The sequence below is a fragment of the Thermobia domestica genome, chromosome 17 (assembly GCF_964235325.1).
Source record: "Thermobia domestica chromosome 17, izTheDome1.hap1.1, whole genome shotgun sequence".
Classification (NCBI taxonomy): domain Eukaryota; kingdom Metazoa; phylum Arthropoda; class Insecta; order Zygentoma; family Lepismatidae; genus Thermobia; species Thermobia domestica.
In genome coordinates this window covers 9,636,367-9,655,253 of record NC_137470.1, presented here as the reverse complement: position 1 = coordinate 9,655,253, position 18,887 = coordinate 9,636,367, and the positions used below count along the sequence as shown (strand labels likewise).

The following is an 18,887-nucleotide window of genomic DNA, read 5'->3' as shown; positions in this document are numbered from 1 at the left end:
TGCTTCGGCATGAAGTTCCCTCTTTACATACAGTTATCAATGAAAGGCAAAGAGGTAAACAAAACCTTATTTCCAAGGTCACCTTTCCTAACGGTGTAGTTCACGAGCAAGATTAGGTACTCCCAGCTTTGTACGATGTATACCAGAACCTATATTTCCCAGCTCCAACCCAATCCTCTGACCCTTGCTTCGAGCGTCCGACCGGTACTTTCACCCAAGAAGGTCGTAACATCTTCAATGCGCCCTTTACAGAAAGAGAAGTCAAGCAAGCTATTCTTGCGGGGAAGTTAAATAAATCTCCGGGACCCGATGGTCTTACACTAGAATTTTACCGCCAATTTCACAGCATTCTTACGCCTTTCCTCACAGAAATGTATAACGACCTCCGATTCACTCCCACGCGTATCTCTTCGTTTACCGAAGGTATTATAGTACTTGTACCTAAACATTCAGGTGCGCATGACTTTGATAATTTTAGACCGATTACCCTCCTTAATGTTGACCAGAAAATTTTATCTCGTTGCCTTGCCTCTCGTTTAGAACCGTTTTTAAATCAAATCTTACACAATGATCAGTATGGCTTAAAACATACAAAACCTACATATTTAGCATTAAGTAATATACGAGAAGGTATTCATTGGTGTCAGAAAACTAGTTCACTGCAGGTCGCTTTATTAGCTCTTGATTTTCATAAGGTATTTGACAGATTGTCACATGATTACATGTTTAAGGTACTTGAAAAATATGTTTTCGGAGACAGTTTTGTTCATTTGATTAAATTTATTTATACTTACCGATATGTAAGAATAAAAGTTAATGGTGCACTTACATATCCTATCAATGTACGTCGAGGTATTGCACAAGGTGCCCCCTGTCTTCCATTCTGTATAGCTTGGTTCTCGTTCCCTTTTCTTTTAACACTGGAACAACACGTTCAAGGTATACAGATTGGTGCAACATCCTTAAAATTACAAGCATATATAGGCGATATACATTGTTTTATTAACAGTCCACAAGAACTGTCACATGTTGAAATTCTCATATCGAACTATGAGTGCGTTTCAGGTGCTATTCTCAATAAACAAAAGTCCCGCCTGATGTGTATAAATCCGGCTGACCAACACGTGTATATGTCTACGATCCCCTTTACTGATCGCATCAAAATCTTAGGCGTAACTTGGCAACGTTGCATCGCAAATACTATAGACTACAATTTTCATACCACAACCTGCACTTTGGTTGCACTCATACACCAAAGTAAAGTCCGGCAGGTAAGCCTTGCAGGCAGAGTGTACCTTTTAAATGTTTTTATTTTTAGTCGCATTTGGTTTCTGACTCAATTATTTTCCTTGCTTAAGAAATACCTCAGTATCATACGAAAACACACAGGGCAACTGCTGTGGCATAATCACTGCCTACGGGTAAGTCACGAGACTGCGTGTTTATCAAAAAATGTTGGTGGCCTCGGCCTTAAAAACATCCAATTTCCGAGCTACTCGCTGCTGATACATCGCGTCTGCCAAACATTCTGCTCCTACTCAGACTCATTTTCCAGGAAGAATTTATGTGTAGCACTACGTTATATTGAGTTACAAGCTCCCCTGCATATACAACCTTGGATTTCCCTTGTGCCATACCTCATGGACGTATTTCTTGATATTAGTTACTCGCTTATCGCACGGAGTCACCTTGAAGATCTTTCTGTTAGACAATTATATAATCGTTATCATGCCACCACAATGTCGGTTCCCCGTATTGTAGAACATTACCCAATGACAAACTGGGAGAAAATCTGGGCAAACATTCATACTCCGGTATTGTCTCCTGCCATGCAATCTCTTTGGTACAGTGTTGTTCATAATATATCCTACTAACGGGAGATTTTATGAATTGGGTATCTGTAATATTTTTTTCTGTGGCACTTGTTATGTTCTCGATACTCTCCAGCACCGACTCGAAAGCTTCTCACGAAACACAGCTATATGATTTCAGTATCAAAAAATCATTGCCCGTATCTGCAGAACAACTCCTTCTGATATTCACTGTACGTCATTCATGTTGCTTCCGGATTACCAATTTTATCCCAGCACTAAACATAACGCAATTTTATGGATCACGTCCCAAACTGTCGATATTCTTTTATGCAATGATTTTAATGGTAATGTGACTTTGTATGTCAACCAACTATTGTTACGCATGCAAACTACAGCACTTTCAATTCGCAAACAAGAGTTTGCTAATTTTCTAGCAGCAATATACTGATGTGTCTATTGTACTTTTTTGGTGTAATTGGATGCTCACAGTACAATTTTTTTTTGTTAATCCTCACTGATGTAAATGACTAATAACAGTACAAAAAAGTATTTTTTTAAAAAGTGGTAGAGCATTCACCTCTGGTGCATGGGGTCCCGGGTTCAAACCCTGCTTCTGGCAAGTAAATTTTGTGGTGGACAAACACCGTGTGCGTGGGTTTAATCGGGGTTCTAACGTTTCCTCCCATTTTCTTCATTCCACATTTCATTCATTCTCATAATCATAGTCTCCTTTAGCTTAACCGGCATATCCGTGGGTCGTAAAACTCAAAGATTTCATTTCATTTCATTTTTTTTCATGGCAATGCCCCAAATCGCAGTACGTCAAACTTAACGTCGTTTGGCAGCTGACAGTTGAACCTAGTAGCTGTGTGGAAAGTATTGGAATAGCTCTAGCCAGATGGGAAATATTGCGCCGTGAATATGAGTGAACTTTCCGCAAAACTGTGCTATGTTTTACAGTTTTATTTCTATAAAGAACCAATTGCTACGCAGGTCTGTGAATAAATTTACGCTGTTTGCGGGAAAGATATGTTATCAAAGGCAACAGCTAAAAGTAAAAGATGGTTCAGTGTCTCTTTCGTCCTACAAATTTCGACGTGCAAAGTGCTCCTCACAATTAGTGACTAACTGTCCCAGCAAAAGTGGATGATAGGATATATGATACTGATAGGTCAAATAATAATAATAATAATAATAGTAATAATAATAATAATAATAATAATAATAATAATAATAATAATAATAATAATATAGAACTTAACGGCAGTCTCTAACGCTCATATATATATATATATATATATATATATATATATATATATATATATATATATATATATATATATATCAGCTGGAAGTAGACAGAGAGATTACCTGGTGTAATCTTTGCTGTAGACCTTGTACTGTGATTGTCTATCAAAGTGTCTATTGCTCGGCTTTCGGCATTGACCATTAAATTTTTCCTGACAGGATCAAACAATGGAAGCAAAGGATAGTAAATTAGTTTTGTATAGGATGGATGTGTTAGCATTTCACAGCAACTGGCACAAAAGAATGTTACTATTGCTCGAGACATGTGTCTGATGAATTTCCATTATATCTTATCCGTAATTAGAAACCATCTACTAAAGTATTTTGATAGACATGGAGCATTCTGGAGTTAGGAACCGTATCTCAACATGATCTCTGCTGTAAAATGAGGTCATAACAGTCAAAACATCATGTCAACTTGAAGAGTTCACTATACAACTGACAGTGCTCTATAGGACAACAGAGACAACAGATCCGACACTTGATCAATTTTGCTGTTTCCTAGAGCATGAAGTCAGACACATTATGCCTACGCGAAATTGCATATATTGATGATGTCATCATAGTGTGAATGGGCATTCAATATCATCCATTAGGGTGTTTTACTGAGTCCATCATTTGCATGATGTAAATCACAGTAAAATGCACCATAGACACCATCTTTGGGTAATTTTGTCAAAAGTTCAAAACAGATGGCTTTTTTATCTTCTAACACTTGATTGGCACGATTGTGGAACATAAAATTTAAGATTCATACCTCAGTAGCGTCGATTTTTGCACTTAGCTTCTCTGACTTTTTCTGGTTTCAGTTCTTAAAAATATTACAAGGTTACACGTGCTTCCAACAATACGTGCTGGCTGCAAGAACACTTCAGATAACAGCCACGAAAAAGACGTTGTCAACCATTGCCAACGATTGACAAATGATGAAGATCAACGGAGTTAACAGACATTTCAGGATAAAAGAAGCCCGCACACCACAGAAGACATCAGTCTCCACAGATCGATCATCCACTACTCTCTAAGAACCCTGGTCATTCAGAGCACCTTATCCCCCTCTGTAAGAAGCCTGGTCATTGAGAGGTACCTCTCCTATACTTTCTAAGTCGCGTACTCATTTGAGAAACCTATCCTACCTATACTCTCTAAAACGCCTGGTCATTAGGGTGGAGAGTTTTGCACTTTTTTGGAAATTCGATGACGGCTAGTGCTGAAAAGGTGCCATTAGTGGCACCGACCTTACTGACTTTTTAAATTTTTGAACAACCCCTTAGCCCGCCCCAACGGCCCCGCCCCAAGTTTTTAACTGTTTGGTTAGGCAACACGCACAACACCAATGACAGAAAAGCTACTTGTGGTCGTTTCTAGAGTTACCTGATGGCTATAATACAATTATTATATTAAAAGAAACTTGTAGCAGTGCCAGTAAATAATTTTACAATGTTTATGAGTCAAAGTACAGCCATATTAGCTCAGTTGTTGGAATTAATATCCAGATTTTGTTTAGAATGCCACGTTAACTATAATTATAGGCATATAACACGATTTATTTTTGGCAACTCTTCGCTGGTTATGTACAAGGACAGCAAAGGCCATCTAGCGGCAGGCTACACAACTTCGTGGTTGCTTAATTTGGCCACGCTCTTCGAGCGTCGTCACAAAGTCCGGCTCCGTCCAGAAGATTCGCGCACCTCCCGCTCGCCTTGTTGGCTCCAGAACCTACGCCGACGTTTCTAGAATATTCTCGCTCGGTGTTCGGCGGTGGTATAAATATTGCGTACTTCGGCCAACCAATCCAACAGGCCAGTTTATTGCCGCTTAAGCTTTAACGGTTTTAGTTCGCTACTGTTTCTGTTAAGACAGAGATTTTGTGCATTGTACCCAAAGTTACAGTTTTCTTAGTGCGATACGATTCAGAGACATTTTGTATACTTTGGTTTCCAGTTCGGAAGCAATGGAAAGCAAAATGAAGAAAAAGCTTTATAGCAGACCAACGCGGGAAAGTGTGAAAGGAGGCTTTGACACTCCAGGTGAAATGAGTGAAGTGCAGTTACCCACGTACGATGACGTCATGCGACATTATCATTGGTTTCGAAGTGGTTTAAGTGGTGACGAAAGTGTAACTAAATTACCAGTGACTGACATTTGTAAACTAGTTGGACAAAGAGTTGTACATGTTTGGCGTGAAGCAAGCATTCCTGTGGTTTCAGAAAAGAGAGTTTTTGACATGCTGAAAACATTTTATAATAAGTGCCGCACCAAGGAAAAACATTTCAGTCGACAAGGACAAGAAACAACACTTCGTGCATGATTTGTTGCACACGCGGAAAAGTCTCTTCTTGATATTGCGTCGTGCAAATGTAAAACCGCCAAAGATTACAAATGTGAGAGGACACGCAAGATTTCCAAACGAGAATTCAAGTTTCTTTTGGACCAGAGAACATCACGAAAAATGATCATTGGTAACATTGACTTCCGAACAAGCAAATCTCTGTCAAATTTGCTTTCCCGTAAAGTGAGCAGAATTAAGGGGCAGACAACCAAGAAAGACGCTGGAAGTGTTGAAACAAGTCCATAAACTAGTGGGATTATTCATAGGCACAGGTCAAAGATACTGGCGTCGTCAGGAAAATCCAGCGATGTTGTTGAATCAGGAATTACGTCGGGATCTGACTTCGAGGCGCGACCAAGAAGGAAACAGCTTAAAACACATCTGTCTTCAAAATACAGCGGAGGCAGCGTTTAGAACTGGAGCTTCAGATAGACAGGTTGCTTTAATCGCTTCTTCGTACTTCAGGACGCGAGAGTCATAATGCCAGAGGACAAAAGTCTTGTTGTTTACAGATCTAAGGTACGAAGAGGAAAAGATAAACTGGGTGAGAACATCCAGAAAGAAAATGCTCACCTAGGCCGGGGATTAGAAGTATCTACTTCGACAGAAAAAATGATGCAACTCTTGTGCAAGAAAAATTAACGGCAAACTACGAAGACGACAGGTTACCGAAAAGCATATCACAGTTCTATCGGAGCCCGGTTCAGAATACTTGGGTTATGCCACGCCTAAGTCAGGCATTGGCAAGGATATTGCCGACTCTATATTGGAGCTTTTAGAGAAGAACCAGTACGACGTGTAAAAGTCTTGAGGCAGTCGGCAGCGATGGTGAAGCCACGAACACAGGATGGGATAACGGCATGATAAGTCAGATACAAGGATCCAAATGAAAGGAACTGCAGCATCTCATTTGCCTTCTTCATACCAACGAGTTGGCATTTTGACACCTGGTTACCGAATTGGATGGTGGGACGACCGGACCCAACGCTTTTTGCGGCCCCATCGGAAAGAAATTAAACGATTGTGAACGTTCACCGATCGTCTTCTTTACACCCATTCTCGTTGAATGGGTGGTGTCTGAAATGGAAAACTAGACGGTTTAAGCAGGGACCAGAACTATCTCTTTGAAATATGTAAGGCTGTTGCTACAGAAATGTGCACTACCGATCTAACAAACAGAAAACCAGGACCATTATCACATTCACGATAGGCTTACATTGGCTTGTAGGATGCTTCGCCACTACATCAGTACTGATAAACCTAGTTCAAGTTTGTGTTTACTTTGCCAGTACATTGTTAAAGTATACACTTCCATCTGGTTTTCAATGGGGTGAGATCCTTCGTGCGAAATCGGCGCCATGCATCTGTTTAGCATAGTTAAGCTATCACGTTTTCTGCCAGAAAATCTACAACACAGTTCATTCTGTTCTACAAACAAACGGATACTACGCTCATCATGAAAACCTGCTAATAGCGATGCAGATGAAAATCCGCATATTCGAACGTTAGGCTGGAGAAGGATAAAAATGTGCCGCAGCCAGAAGACTCCGAGATGAAGCCGCCCACGTGACTTCATTTCTCCGAAACTAAACTTTACAGCTGAAAATTACTACGACATGATTAATTGGCCTAAATGTCTAAAAGACCCGCCAATCACACGAAACATAACGGATCAGCAGCTTGAAGAAATCACCCGAACTTCAGCTACTCTAACAACAACATTCCCTTGCCATAGTCCAGCTATGGAACGCACAATGAAGCTGGTGTCCGAGGCAGCGTCGAAAAAGTGCGGCCAGAACGCAAGAGCTATCTACATTAGAGCCAAACTGAAGTCTAGAACAAGAATGCCGCGCTTCGAGACCAAGAAGAACTACGTGACCTAAGGTCAAATGTCAACGTATGCCTACTGGGTGAGTGAGTGGGCGAAACACGATGTGCAACCACCAACCCGTGGTGAGTTTTGGGTTATTTTGCGTACAGAGCAAAATAAGCGAAGAGTTGCACAAAGAAAATCATGTTATATCAAAGGCTCTTCCTATAATCATCGTTAACGTGGCATTCCAAACAAAATCTGGATATTAATTCCAACAACTGAGCTAATATGGCTGTACTTTGACTCATAAACATTTTAAATTATTTACTGGCATTGCTACAAGTTTCTTTTAATAAAATAATTGTATTATAGCCATCAAGTAACTCTAAAAACGACCACAAGTAGCTTTTCTGTCATTGGCGTTGTGCGTGTTGCCTAACCAAACACTTTAAAACTTTAAGTCCGTTGGGGCAGGGTAAGGTGTTGTCCAAAAAAATTTAAAAAATTCAGTGAGTTCGGTTCCACTAATGGCACCTTTTCCGCACTAGCCTTCATCGAATTTCCAACAAAAGTGCAAAACACTCCACCTTCTTTTCATTGAGAGGCTCCTTAACCCCTTTCTAAGACGCCTGGTTATTGAGAGGCTCTGCGTACACCTTGGAAGTAATTACCGTGGTCTCTATCGTGCCAAGACGGATGGTCATTGGGCTCCTACAGATTCACCAGGAATCACAAAGGTATTTAGATTTAACTTATTTTTAATGTTTAATTCTATTGTATAGAAGAGGAAACTTTTATCCCGTGTACAATATTTTAGGTCTACCTTAAAACACAGAGTCTTTACAATATACTTACCCATCCAATGTATATCATAGTTCCGATTTGCATCTACTCCCATACATTCGCTGTTCGGATTCGTAGACCGTGTCTTCCTCCAAAACCTGTCCTGCAAGAAATCAACAACTATCTGAAATTCTGATTAGAAATCCGATTTCCTTTTTGGTTAACTGTAGATAGTTCGTCCGTTTTAAGTATTAACCTTTAACATGAAACCCTATGACAGTGGCGGAATGTGATAGCACGCACATGGGTGTCCAGAGAAAAGGTAGGTGACCAGTCAGATCGGCAGTCCATAACTGCGTTGGTGGAATGTTTATCTATGACATCGTAATTTTTAATCCAAATCTAGGTCAAACAAGAGGTCAGGGGACAGACAGGCGACCAATCAGCAATCAAATTGGCTTTGCATGCTGCGTTGGCGGAATGTCTTTCTCTGTCGTACGTGAATTGAGATCAACGCTACATGAGCTAAATGTCCATGAATCAAGTAAACGACTAATGAGATTGGCCGTCCATGCTGTGCTGGTGGAATGTTTTTTTTCTGACACCGTAGTCTGGGTCAACAATACGTCAATCATATATCCAGGGGATATGTAGAAAATCAATAATTTGCATATGCATACTGGAGCAGTTGTTTATCTATGAAAAGAATAGTTCAAGGACAGCACTGCATGAGTGTGTTGCATGTTTGTGCGGTGAAGTAGGGCGATAAAGTAATTGTTGTTTCCATTATAAAGCAGACTGATGGTTAATATTAAAACGGACGTACTATAAAAGATAATTATATTTTGAGGCAGTCCCAAACACAAATAACTCTATAATTAAATCTTAATTATTATTCTTGCATTAGAGTTTGAAATTATTTCTACACAACATACACAACAGCATTATTTTTACAATAATACAGGAAGTTTAAAAATACATGGCGTAATTCAAGAACATATACCAGACAGGTAGATGAGGAATATACCTGTTATTTACACCAAGATTCATACTTGAGTTATTAAAGCACTTAGTTCAGTACTTCACCGGTTTCCTTGAGCTTTCCCTTTAATCTTTTGCGGTCCTTTTATATTTTCCGAGTTTGTCTGAACTGATCAGAAATATTTTCTTTGTCTCCGGCTTTCCTCATGTTTTTATGGGGTCGGCGGTCCCGTCTTTAATTCTTTCCCTCCATTTTCGTCTATCCTGGGCGTCCTGTTTTCTCCATCTTCTCTCCCTCAAATCATCTTGTACAGGGTTGCCCATAATTATGTATTTGATGTTTCAAAGACTGTGGAAAAGAAACTAGCAACATAACTTGAACACAAACACATACCTGATACCTTTCCTTATAAGAATTTTAATATGTGTTCTCCATGGCTGGTCCACAATGAACCATCCAAATCGATACATGCCTGGAGACGAAGAGCAACCATCCAAATCGATACATGCCTGGAGACGAAGAGCAACCATCCAAATCGATACATGCCTGGAGACGAAGAGCAACCATCCAAATCGATACATGCCTGGAGACGAAGAGCAACCATCCAAATCGATACATGCCTGGAGATGAAGAGCAACTATCCAAATCGATACAGCCTTGAGAGGAAGAGCAATCATCCAAATCGATACATGCCTGGAGACCAAGTGCAACCATCCAAATCGATACATGCCTGGAGACGAAGAGCAACCATCCAAATCGATACATGCCTGGAGACGAAGAGCAACCATCCAAATCGATACATGCCTGGAGACGAAGAGCAACCATCCAAATCGATACATGCCTGGAGATGAAGAGCAATCATCCAAATCGATACATGCCTGGAGACGAAGAGCAAGGTTGTCACAAGTAGCTTGACAGACCTGTGCTGGTATCCTGTGGAACTCTTCTGTGATAGCTTCCCGTAGTTTGGCCAAGTTGTGTACGTGATGTTGATATATTTTATCCTTTAACACACCCGATAAGAAAAAGTAATGTGTTGTTAAATCGGGAGATCGAGTTGACCACTACACAGACCCACGTCAGCTGATTCCGCGGTTGGGGAATGTTTTTGAGCCCCACCATCCTGTTTGGCATACACTAATGGTTCTAAGTCCTGTGACCGTTATCCCCATCCTAAGGTTACACAGTGTTGCCATATCGAAACCCTTTGTCCAGAATTACAAACACTAGTCAGTCAAACATCATTTACATAATTATGGTCCACCCTGTGTCTTATACTTCCATCTCATTTTGGATCTTCCTCTCTTCCTTTTACCTGTTATTTCAATTTTCTTTTTCAACACCGTCGTCATTTTTTTGTTCTACACGTCCCAGCCATCTCAGCCTCCATGCTTGAAACGTGAACTGGTGTAAATCAATTTGCCTAATTACAGCGCTCTTATAAGATAGCTTTTCAAAGTTAAAACGTACTACATTAACGCAAACTATTAAAATAGGAGTGAAAATAGTGGTTTAAAAATTGCCTAGTAGATATAATAACAAAAAAATCAAGCAACTAACATTCAATATTGGACGAAATCAACCACAAAAAGCATGTCGAGCCTGAATCGACATCGCACTGGTACATACAAAATTAAATGTCGACTCCCACTCGACAAAGGATCACATATTGGGAAGGGGCGCTCAATGCCTTTTGCCGTGCCCATGATTTGAAGGGAGCCAAGCGACCACATCAGAGACTGTTATTTTTGTATGGTTCCTTCCGTCAAGAAGGGAATTTCCACGAAGAAGAAGCGGGCCTTGATCTATCCTAACATTCCTTCTGCAATGCGCCCTGTTCCACATGGAGAAGGACTACCTGTTCCTGACCCATCTAAAGAATACGATCTTTTTTCTGATGATGATCAAGAAGTTGAAGCTCCTGAATCAAGTACTTCGAAGGACCCTACGTTTGTTGTAGAAGAACCTCCATGTGAACCACATAGACTTACTCAAGAGGAACTAAGTGATCTAATCAGAGACTTGGACCTCTCGAAAAGCAAAGCCGAAATTTTAGCGTTGCGCTTAAAGCAATGGAATTTATTGCAGGAAAAATAAATATTTCAGTGTATTGGAATAGGGAGAAGATGTTTACTTCATTTTTTACTATGGAAGACACACTTGTGGCATGTACAGATGTAAATGGTCTCATGAGGGCACTTAAAATTAATTACGAACCTACGGAGTGGAGGCTCTTTATAGATTCGTCCAAGGTGAGTTTAAAGGCAGTGCTTTTACATATTGGAAATGAACTTCCTTGAATTCCTGTAGGTTACGCAGTTCATATGAAGGAATCTTATGAAAACTTGAAACGTTTACTTCAAGCCATTAAATATTACGATTTTCAGTGGCTCATTTGTAGTGACCTTAAAGTAATAGCACTGTTGCTAGGTATGCAGTTAGGGTATACAAAGTATTGTTGCTTTATATGTGAGTGGGACAGTAGAGATCGTGGATCTCATTACCGCAAAAGTGATTGGAGTACCAGAGAAACTCTTCAGCCGGTAGTGAAAAATGTGCAGCATGAACCACTGGTAGATCGTAACCGAATTTTGCTTCCCCCTCTACATATTAAATTAGGTCTTATGAAAAGTTTTGTTAAGAGCATGAACCAAGAGGATGAAGCCTATAAGCACCTAAGAGGACAATTCCCTCGATTAAGTGATGCCAAAGTTAAAGAGGGTGTTTTCATAGGGCCACAGATTAGGCAACTATTGAAAGATCACAAGTTCGACGAAATTCTCCAAGGTGAGGAGAAAGCTGCGTGGGAAAGCTTGAAGAGTGTTTGTTCACAGTTCTTGGGAAGACACCAAGCAACAAATTACAAACAACTGGTAGCAAAGTTGTTATTGTGCTACGAAAATCTTGGTTGCAATATGTCTCTAAAACTCCACTTTCTTCATTCACATCTAGGCTTCTTTCCCGAAGATTGTGGAGCAGTAAGTGACGAACATGGTGAGCATTTCCATCAGGATATTGAAGCCATGGAGAAGAGATATGAGGGAAAGTGGAGTTCTAACATGTTGGCCGACTACTGTTGGACTATTGCAAGGGATGCTCCAGATGTAACCTACAAAAGGCAAGCCAAGCGAAGACGCTCAAAATAAAATAAACATAATCCTGTACAAGGGATCACTTGAAACTTTTGTCTACATTGCAGTGTAGTTCTTGCACAAAAAAGTATTTGTACATATTTTTCATGTTTTGATGTTAATACTGATTTTTATTACGGAATTGTTAATGTTTAACTTGACCACGGTTACTTTATTTTCTGTATCGCTCTGAAACTGGTATTTGCGCAATTTTGAAAAAGGAAGTACAAGGGTATAGAAAGCTATAGGTTAGGGTACTTCTTAACTCCCCAGCTTATCACATCACAGTGAAATAGATAAAAAAAAAGTGAAATGTAGGTTTTTACAAGGATTTTGCTTAAATGTTCTATAAATATTAATACATTTGTATATATACAGCTACTGTTGTACAAGGGCGTTTTTTTTCACAACCTGAGCTAAGAAAATTCTTCTATTATCATTTCCTTTCATATTATGCTTAAATGAATGTAAAAATCGCAATTTCAAAGAATTTACATACTTTCGATCAAAATTTGTTGAACAGTGTTATCGCATACTTTCTCATTATTTTTTCTAGTATGATGTTCACGAACAATATCTTATTTATTCCACATGCGCAATTTATTCTATTATTGTGTTGTATATATATCTGTGCCATCTCTTCTACAACATGATTGCACTAACTGTGTTGTTTGGGTAGCGTATAACGGACCCGCAAAGCTTTGATGTAATTTTCCAGACGGGCGGAGAACTACGCACAACGCTTGTTTCGACAATGAAATAACTCAGATATTCATCACTTCTTGATTATTTGACACCACAACGTTGCTACGAATTTATACCGAACGTTTGGAAAACTGTTTCATGTACTATGCATCATTCACGCAAACGAGGAACATATTTCTCAGTGTTCCATTCTATCGACACATGAACTTAACTGGACGACTCAATTTGTAAAGTTGCTGATTCTTCATTCAGTACAACTAGCCACCTCGATTTCTTTCATCCCATTTGGCCCAAGCGCGAACTATCCTAGTGAGCGATCTCTCCTGACTTTATCCTACAGATGATTCAAGAATGTCGTATAATATATACTCTGAATACATAGAGCATAAGCTTTAAATTGAGGTATAACTTATGTTGATTCAATAACTAAGACACATATGATACTGCCTTAAAACATTACAGGGATTTCTTAATTCAGTATTGGGATAGGGTAGAGTAGTGGTTCCCAACTGATATGTCGCGACACACTGTTGTGTCTCATACAGAGATGGAGTGGGTCAGTAGGTCAGTGGGTCAAGTGGGTCAAGTTTTCTAAGTGGGTCGTGGGTCAACAGCATGTGACCCACTGTGACCCACCACCCACCGTGACCCACTGCGACCCACCACCCACCATGACCCACTGGGACTCACCACCTGCCATGACCCACTGTGACCCACCACCCACCGTGACCCACTGTGACCCACCACCCACCATGACCCACTGCGACTCACCGACTCAGTATGATCTACCGACCCTCTCTGATCAATGCATTGTAGACAGTATCTTCTGAAGACTGGTAAATTTGTCTTCCTTTTACTTTCAAGACCTTCATTTCCCTTCCTTTTCTACTTGTTTCTGTCTACTTACCTGAGGTGAGTATATCTAACCAAGTGAAAAACGAACTTCAGGCACTTTTGGATATTCATATTTTTAATTGTAATAATAGCAATAGGACTTTACTACTACTTGGCTTTCGAGACCTGTGAGTTTTTAGAGGAGCAAACTACTGGAAAAATACATTTTTGAATCACTGTAATATATAAATTATTTAAAAAAAATGAATGTAACTATGTGTGCCTGATCATCACGGTCAAATTGCAAAGTCAAATTAAATTACTTTTGGTATATAGTTAGACCTTAATACAAACTGGGATGTTATATTGCTTTCATTATAATGTATAATATCCTAAGGAGGCAGTGAGAATCCGAATTTTTGGGAAAAAAATGAGTATCTCGCAAGCCGTTAAACTTACGGAGTTGAAATTCAATGTATTAACTCTTTATTGAAAATAAACATCCTAGCATTTTTTTAAATTCTTCTTTATGGGGGGCACTTTCTATATATGGAAAATTGGTAGTGAGTTGGTTTGTAAAAAGGATCGAAAACGATCGATGTTATATAAGAGAAAAAGTCAGAAACAAAAAATACAGTGCCTGGCTTCATATATCCATTGCTTTCTACTATAATAATTGCTGAAGCTTATATTTATTATATGGAGCGGTTACAGCACAGGGCAATCAACCCATAAAGTTGTGAGAAAAATAGGCATAAAATTTGTACTGCAAGCTTAATTGCACGCAGTGGCGGCTGATGTTAGTGTTGCAGCGTTGCGCAACGACCAAAGTATTTCAAGAAAAAAATATTATTATCAATAGTATTAAAGAAAAGAAAAATACTTTTTAATACTCGCGTATATATACACTTTAAGTAACTTTTTTTTTTTTTTTTTTACTTCTGTAACTGTCGTTTCGTTAATCCATTTTAAAAAGCGAACAATAATTCGTCACAGAGTCTCTAATTTATATTGTGTTGCAGTGAGCGTACAACGACCAGATTCCTTCAGCGCGGGAATTGGAGCAAATGTTACGTCTCCTTTCCCCTATCTCAGAAGTTAAAGGGTCTGGTCGTTGCAGTGCTTCTGCAACACAGCACGGTTTCAGTGAACGAGAAGATTTTTCGCGCTAAATAAGATTTCTAAATTTTATTTCACTAGCAATTAACAAATGGAGTTTGTTTTTATGCATTCATATTTTTAAATTACAGGACCATACTGAAGCAAATCAATATAATGACAATTTAAAAAAGTGATTGCAGAATTACAAAATAAGAAAGAAAATATCTAGTAGAGCAGAAAACAAATGGAAGTACACCCTCATTTACAAGTTAATTCTTAGCTTATATTGATAATGAAGGCTTCTTCCACAGTAATTTGTGATTCAAATATTAATAAGTCAGTATATAGAATCGACCCTCTCCCTCTGTGGATAGCCTAGTATTTTAGTATATACACATTTCTTTTATAAAATAAGTATATTTTATACTCTTGATAATTTCCATATAAAACTGTATGATGGGGAACGCCACATTGAATTTGGGACTAGTTAGCAATGCTCAGGGGCGTAGCCACGAGGGGGGTCATCCGGGTCCGGACCTCCCAAAAATTTCGAAACTTTTGTAGGCTAACATTTGTAGACTTTCGTAACGAACTATACTTGTTTAACAGAGAAACTATTAATGTGGGCTAAATATTTCATTTTACGCCTCATCATGTACTCTCTCTTTTCTTAAAAACAATTGTTCTATCATTTTTTGCTAAGAATATAGGAGACACTTATTACTTATCGTCTTTTCGGATACAGAATAAGAAAGATATATATTGCATAGACGTATCGAACCCCTCCCAACACACATTTCTGGGTGTAGAACTGGCAGTGCTGTTTGTTTGATGTTCTTCGACTTTTACCTTCTGTTTGGTATACATGCTGATCCTACATCTGGCGGGTTTCGAGGTTTTCTTTCCAGAACATATGACATTGATAAGCATTGTTTCGCCTAATGTGGAAGTGTATTGTATTCATCGTGCATTGCGTAACAACCAAGACGGATGATCTGGAATGTAGTTTTTTCTTTTACGCACACGTATGTGTGTTAATGTATGAATAGGTGACATTCGGAATTCATATACCAGTATCTCTTTTGTATCACTGTTTCGGTTTTTGTTTATTAGATTTAATTTTATTGTGTGTGCTTTAATTCTGAAAATAACCTACAAATTCTGAATGAATTGTATGCCGTGACTTGTGTAAGTAACTTACAAAAACATTGACCAGCTTTCAACTGAGGAAAAACTTGCAATTAAGGCTTAGACAAAACAAACAAAGAACAATTCAGGAGAGTGTTCGAAAAAAAATATCCAGTTTAAATTTACAAGATGTTTTATGGCAGTAATGTTTGCACTAGATACATTTCCTCAATTTATTTTAAATTTTCCTGGTTAAACTGTGAATAAAGTGTGTTCAATGGACATTTTTTATAACACTAATCTCTGTTAAGAACTCCCTTCAATCAACGCTGAAGAGGAATTCGGATCACTGTCAGGGACTGAATTTGCTAGAATGAATCGTTCGCAATAATCTAGAAAAAATATTTAGTGAATCTACAAAGCTTCTGAAATTAATATTAACTGTACCTATGGCGTCAGCAAAAGACGAAAAGTATTTTTCTACATGAAAAAGAATTGACACTTTCAAGGAATTGAAAGTCCCAAGAAAGGTTATCACCATTGATTATGCTTTCCATCGAAAAAAGACCTGACAATAAGAATACCAGAGTTCCACCAGCATGTATTAGACAGACTTGCTCCAATCAAAGAGAGGAGAATGATCTTACTAATTAATTAAGGTGATTAATTGGATAAAATGTTCTGCAGTTTTTAAAAACAGAATTTTATTAAATTTCACATGTCACATAGCATTTGCATTTAATGTTATGCTGATTAGTCAATGAGTCCACTTTATATCTTCTGTCTCTTATCGTTCGTACTGCAACACCCGAAACCACAATCCACCGACCGCCACTGATTGCACGGAAATTTTAAGTTTGGATTGTACGCATAATTATATGGAAAATTTTACATTCCACCCCCCCCTTTTACGTTGGTCTACTTACCTTGATTTGGAATTTTCAGATTTCATCCTTTTTTTCACTGAAAAGTATTGATAATAAAACAAGGAAATAATTATACTATGATAATTTAATTGAAATTCATCGAAATTTGGCACATGGCAAACAGCAATGTGGTAATTGAAGGGGAAGAAGGAGGGAAATTTCCATTCACCTCTGAACACTTTCCAGGAACCTTGTTCTCTTTCGCTTTCTAGACGGGGGAGGGTAATGGCATCAAACCTTTATGTATAATTACAAAAATTAAATTTATAAACAAATAAGAAATCATCAGTTTATCAGGCTTTAATTGATAATTTATTCACAAGATTCCCTATCGAAGGCGTGGTAGATGGAGTCTCTGTTCTCCATGAGTCGACATTACCAACTGACATGGTCGATATGGAAAATGCGTTGTATGGTGATAGAAAGATGATACTTCTTGCTGAGTATTTCAAAACTGACCAAGAAAAATCGTTATCAGACTTAAGTCTAACAAGCAGGTTGTCGATGAGGAGTTGCAGAATCGGGTAGAAGTATTATCAATTTCCACGACAGAGTGCGAATGGGGATTTCTCCTTATGAATTTACAGATGACTGATATTAGAAATAGACTAAGAGCTCATAGATGATCTAACTTGTTGTTCATCAATGTTAATGGCCCACTGCTAGACAAGCTCAAAGTAGACGAGCTAGTTATTTCTTGGCTGAAGGATAGACATCATTCCGCTGTGGATGATTTACCACGAAAAAGTTACTAACAGGAAATAAACCCGATTTCAGATTTGTTTTAAGGTGGAAAATTACGAGTTATAGAAAATGTATACTTGTATTACTAATGGCTTATTTGTGTTATTCAACTTTGTACCTAATTTTTAGTAAGTCTCTTCTTTGCTTTAGGTAAACTACTTTGAATACATATTCATAATAATTGTAATTATGCATATTTGTAACTTAAATTTAACATGGCTTTTTAGTGATTACACAAATTACAATTTTGAGCACACTTTGTGGAGATGCTCTCACATAGGGTACCCGAGCACCTTTATACACTATGAAAAACTGATTTTTCAAGTCTTTTGTGAGAAAAATACTGTAAACTGAGAAACCATAACCTTTTCCATATTGTACAGGGATATTTTCCTGCAAATAGAAGTTTCTTTTGGAATGCGTTTAGAAATTAACACTTGCAAGAATACTCTCTTAGTACAAGTATATTTTAGGCACACACTAATTTCCCCCAACCTCGAACTGTTTCAATTTCCTCACTGACAAACACTTTACCATTTTATATCGTAAAGGTCAGATCCACTGTTATTGTAACAGAGTGGTGCTTGAGCGATTGACTAGAAATTCAAACTCCAATTAGTGACAATTTCACCTTCTTGTTTTATTACAAGTGTAAACTCTTTAGTCAGTACAGAAGGAGCCGTGGATCGTGTTCAGAGTTGATGACGATGGATTTTGGTGAGTCAGAGTAGGTCACAATGGATGAGAGTGGTTCATGGTGGGTGGTGGATCACGGTGGGTCAGAGTGGATCAGAGTGGGTCACGGTGGGTGGTGGTTCATGGTGGGTCACATTGGGTCATGGTGGGTGGTGGGTCACAGTGGTTGGTAGGTCATGGTGGGTCGTGGGTCAGAGTGGGTCACGGTGGGTGGTGGGTCAGTGGGTCGTGGGTCAAGTTTTCATTGACCCACGCCAACTCTGGTCTCATAGTTCCACAAGGTGTGTTGGGAAATTTTAGAATGTAACAATCATAAAGCATTTAATAATTAGTTAAAATTAATTTTGAGAGAGGCTGTACCAGTCAACACCTCAATGCTCCAGTGGCAGCAACAATGTTTACTGCCTCTTAAAGTCACTACATCATTAGCTACTTACGTAACTTATAGGCTTGCATTATTCTAATCTATATTATTATTAATAATAAAAGATCAAACCAGTGTGTCATGATATCTTGCTAGCTTAGAAAAGTGTGTCGTCAGTCAAAAAAGGTTGGAAACCGCTCGGGTAGAGAATAGACAAAACATAAAT

At 38.6% G+C, this 18,887-nt stretch overlaps 1 protein-coding gene across 1 annotated transcript in view; it reads right to left on the bottom strand.

Annotated features, from left to right (window-relative positions):
- Nucleotides 1–18,887, bottom strand: part of LOC145674633 (carboxypeptidase B-like) — a 139,953-nt gene that overhangs the window by 31,891 nt on the left and 89,175 nt on the right. Inside the window, exon 6 of the mRNA XM_081744851.1 lies at nt 8,123–8,213. Coding sequence (XP_081600977.1) covers nt 8,123–8,213 — 91 coding nt within the window. The remainder of the gene's footprint in view (nt 1–8,122; nt 8,214–18,887) is intronic.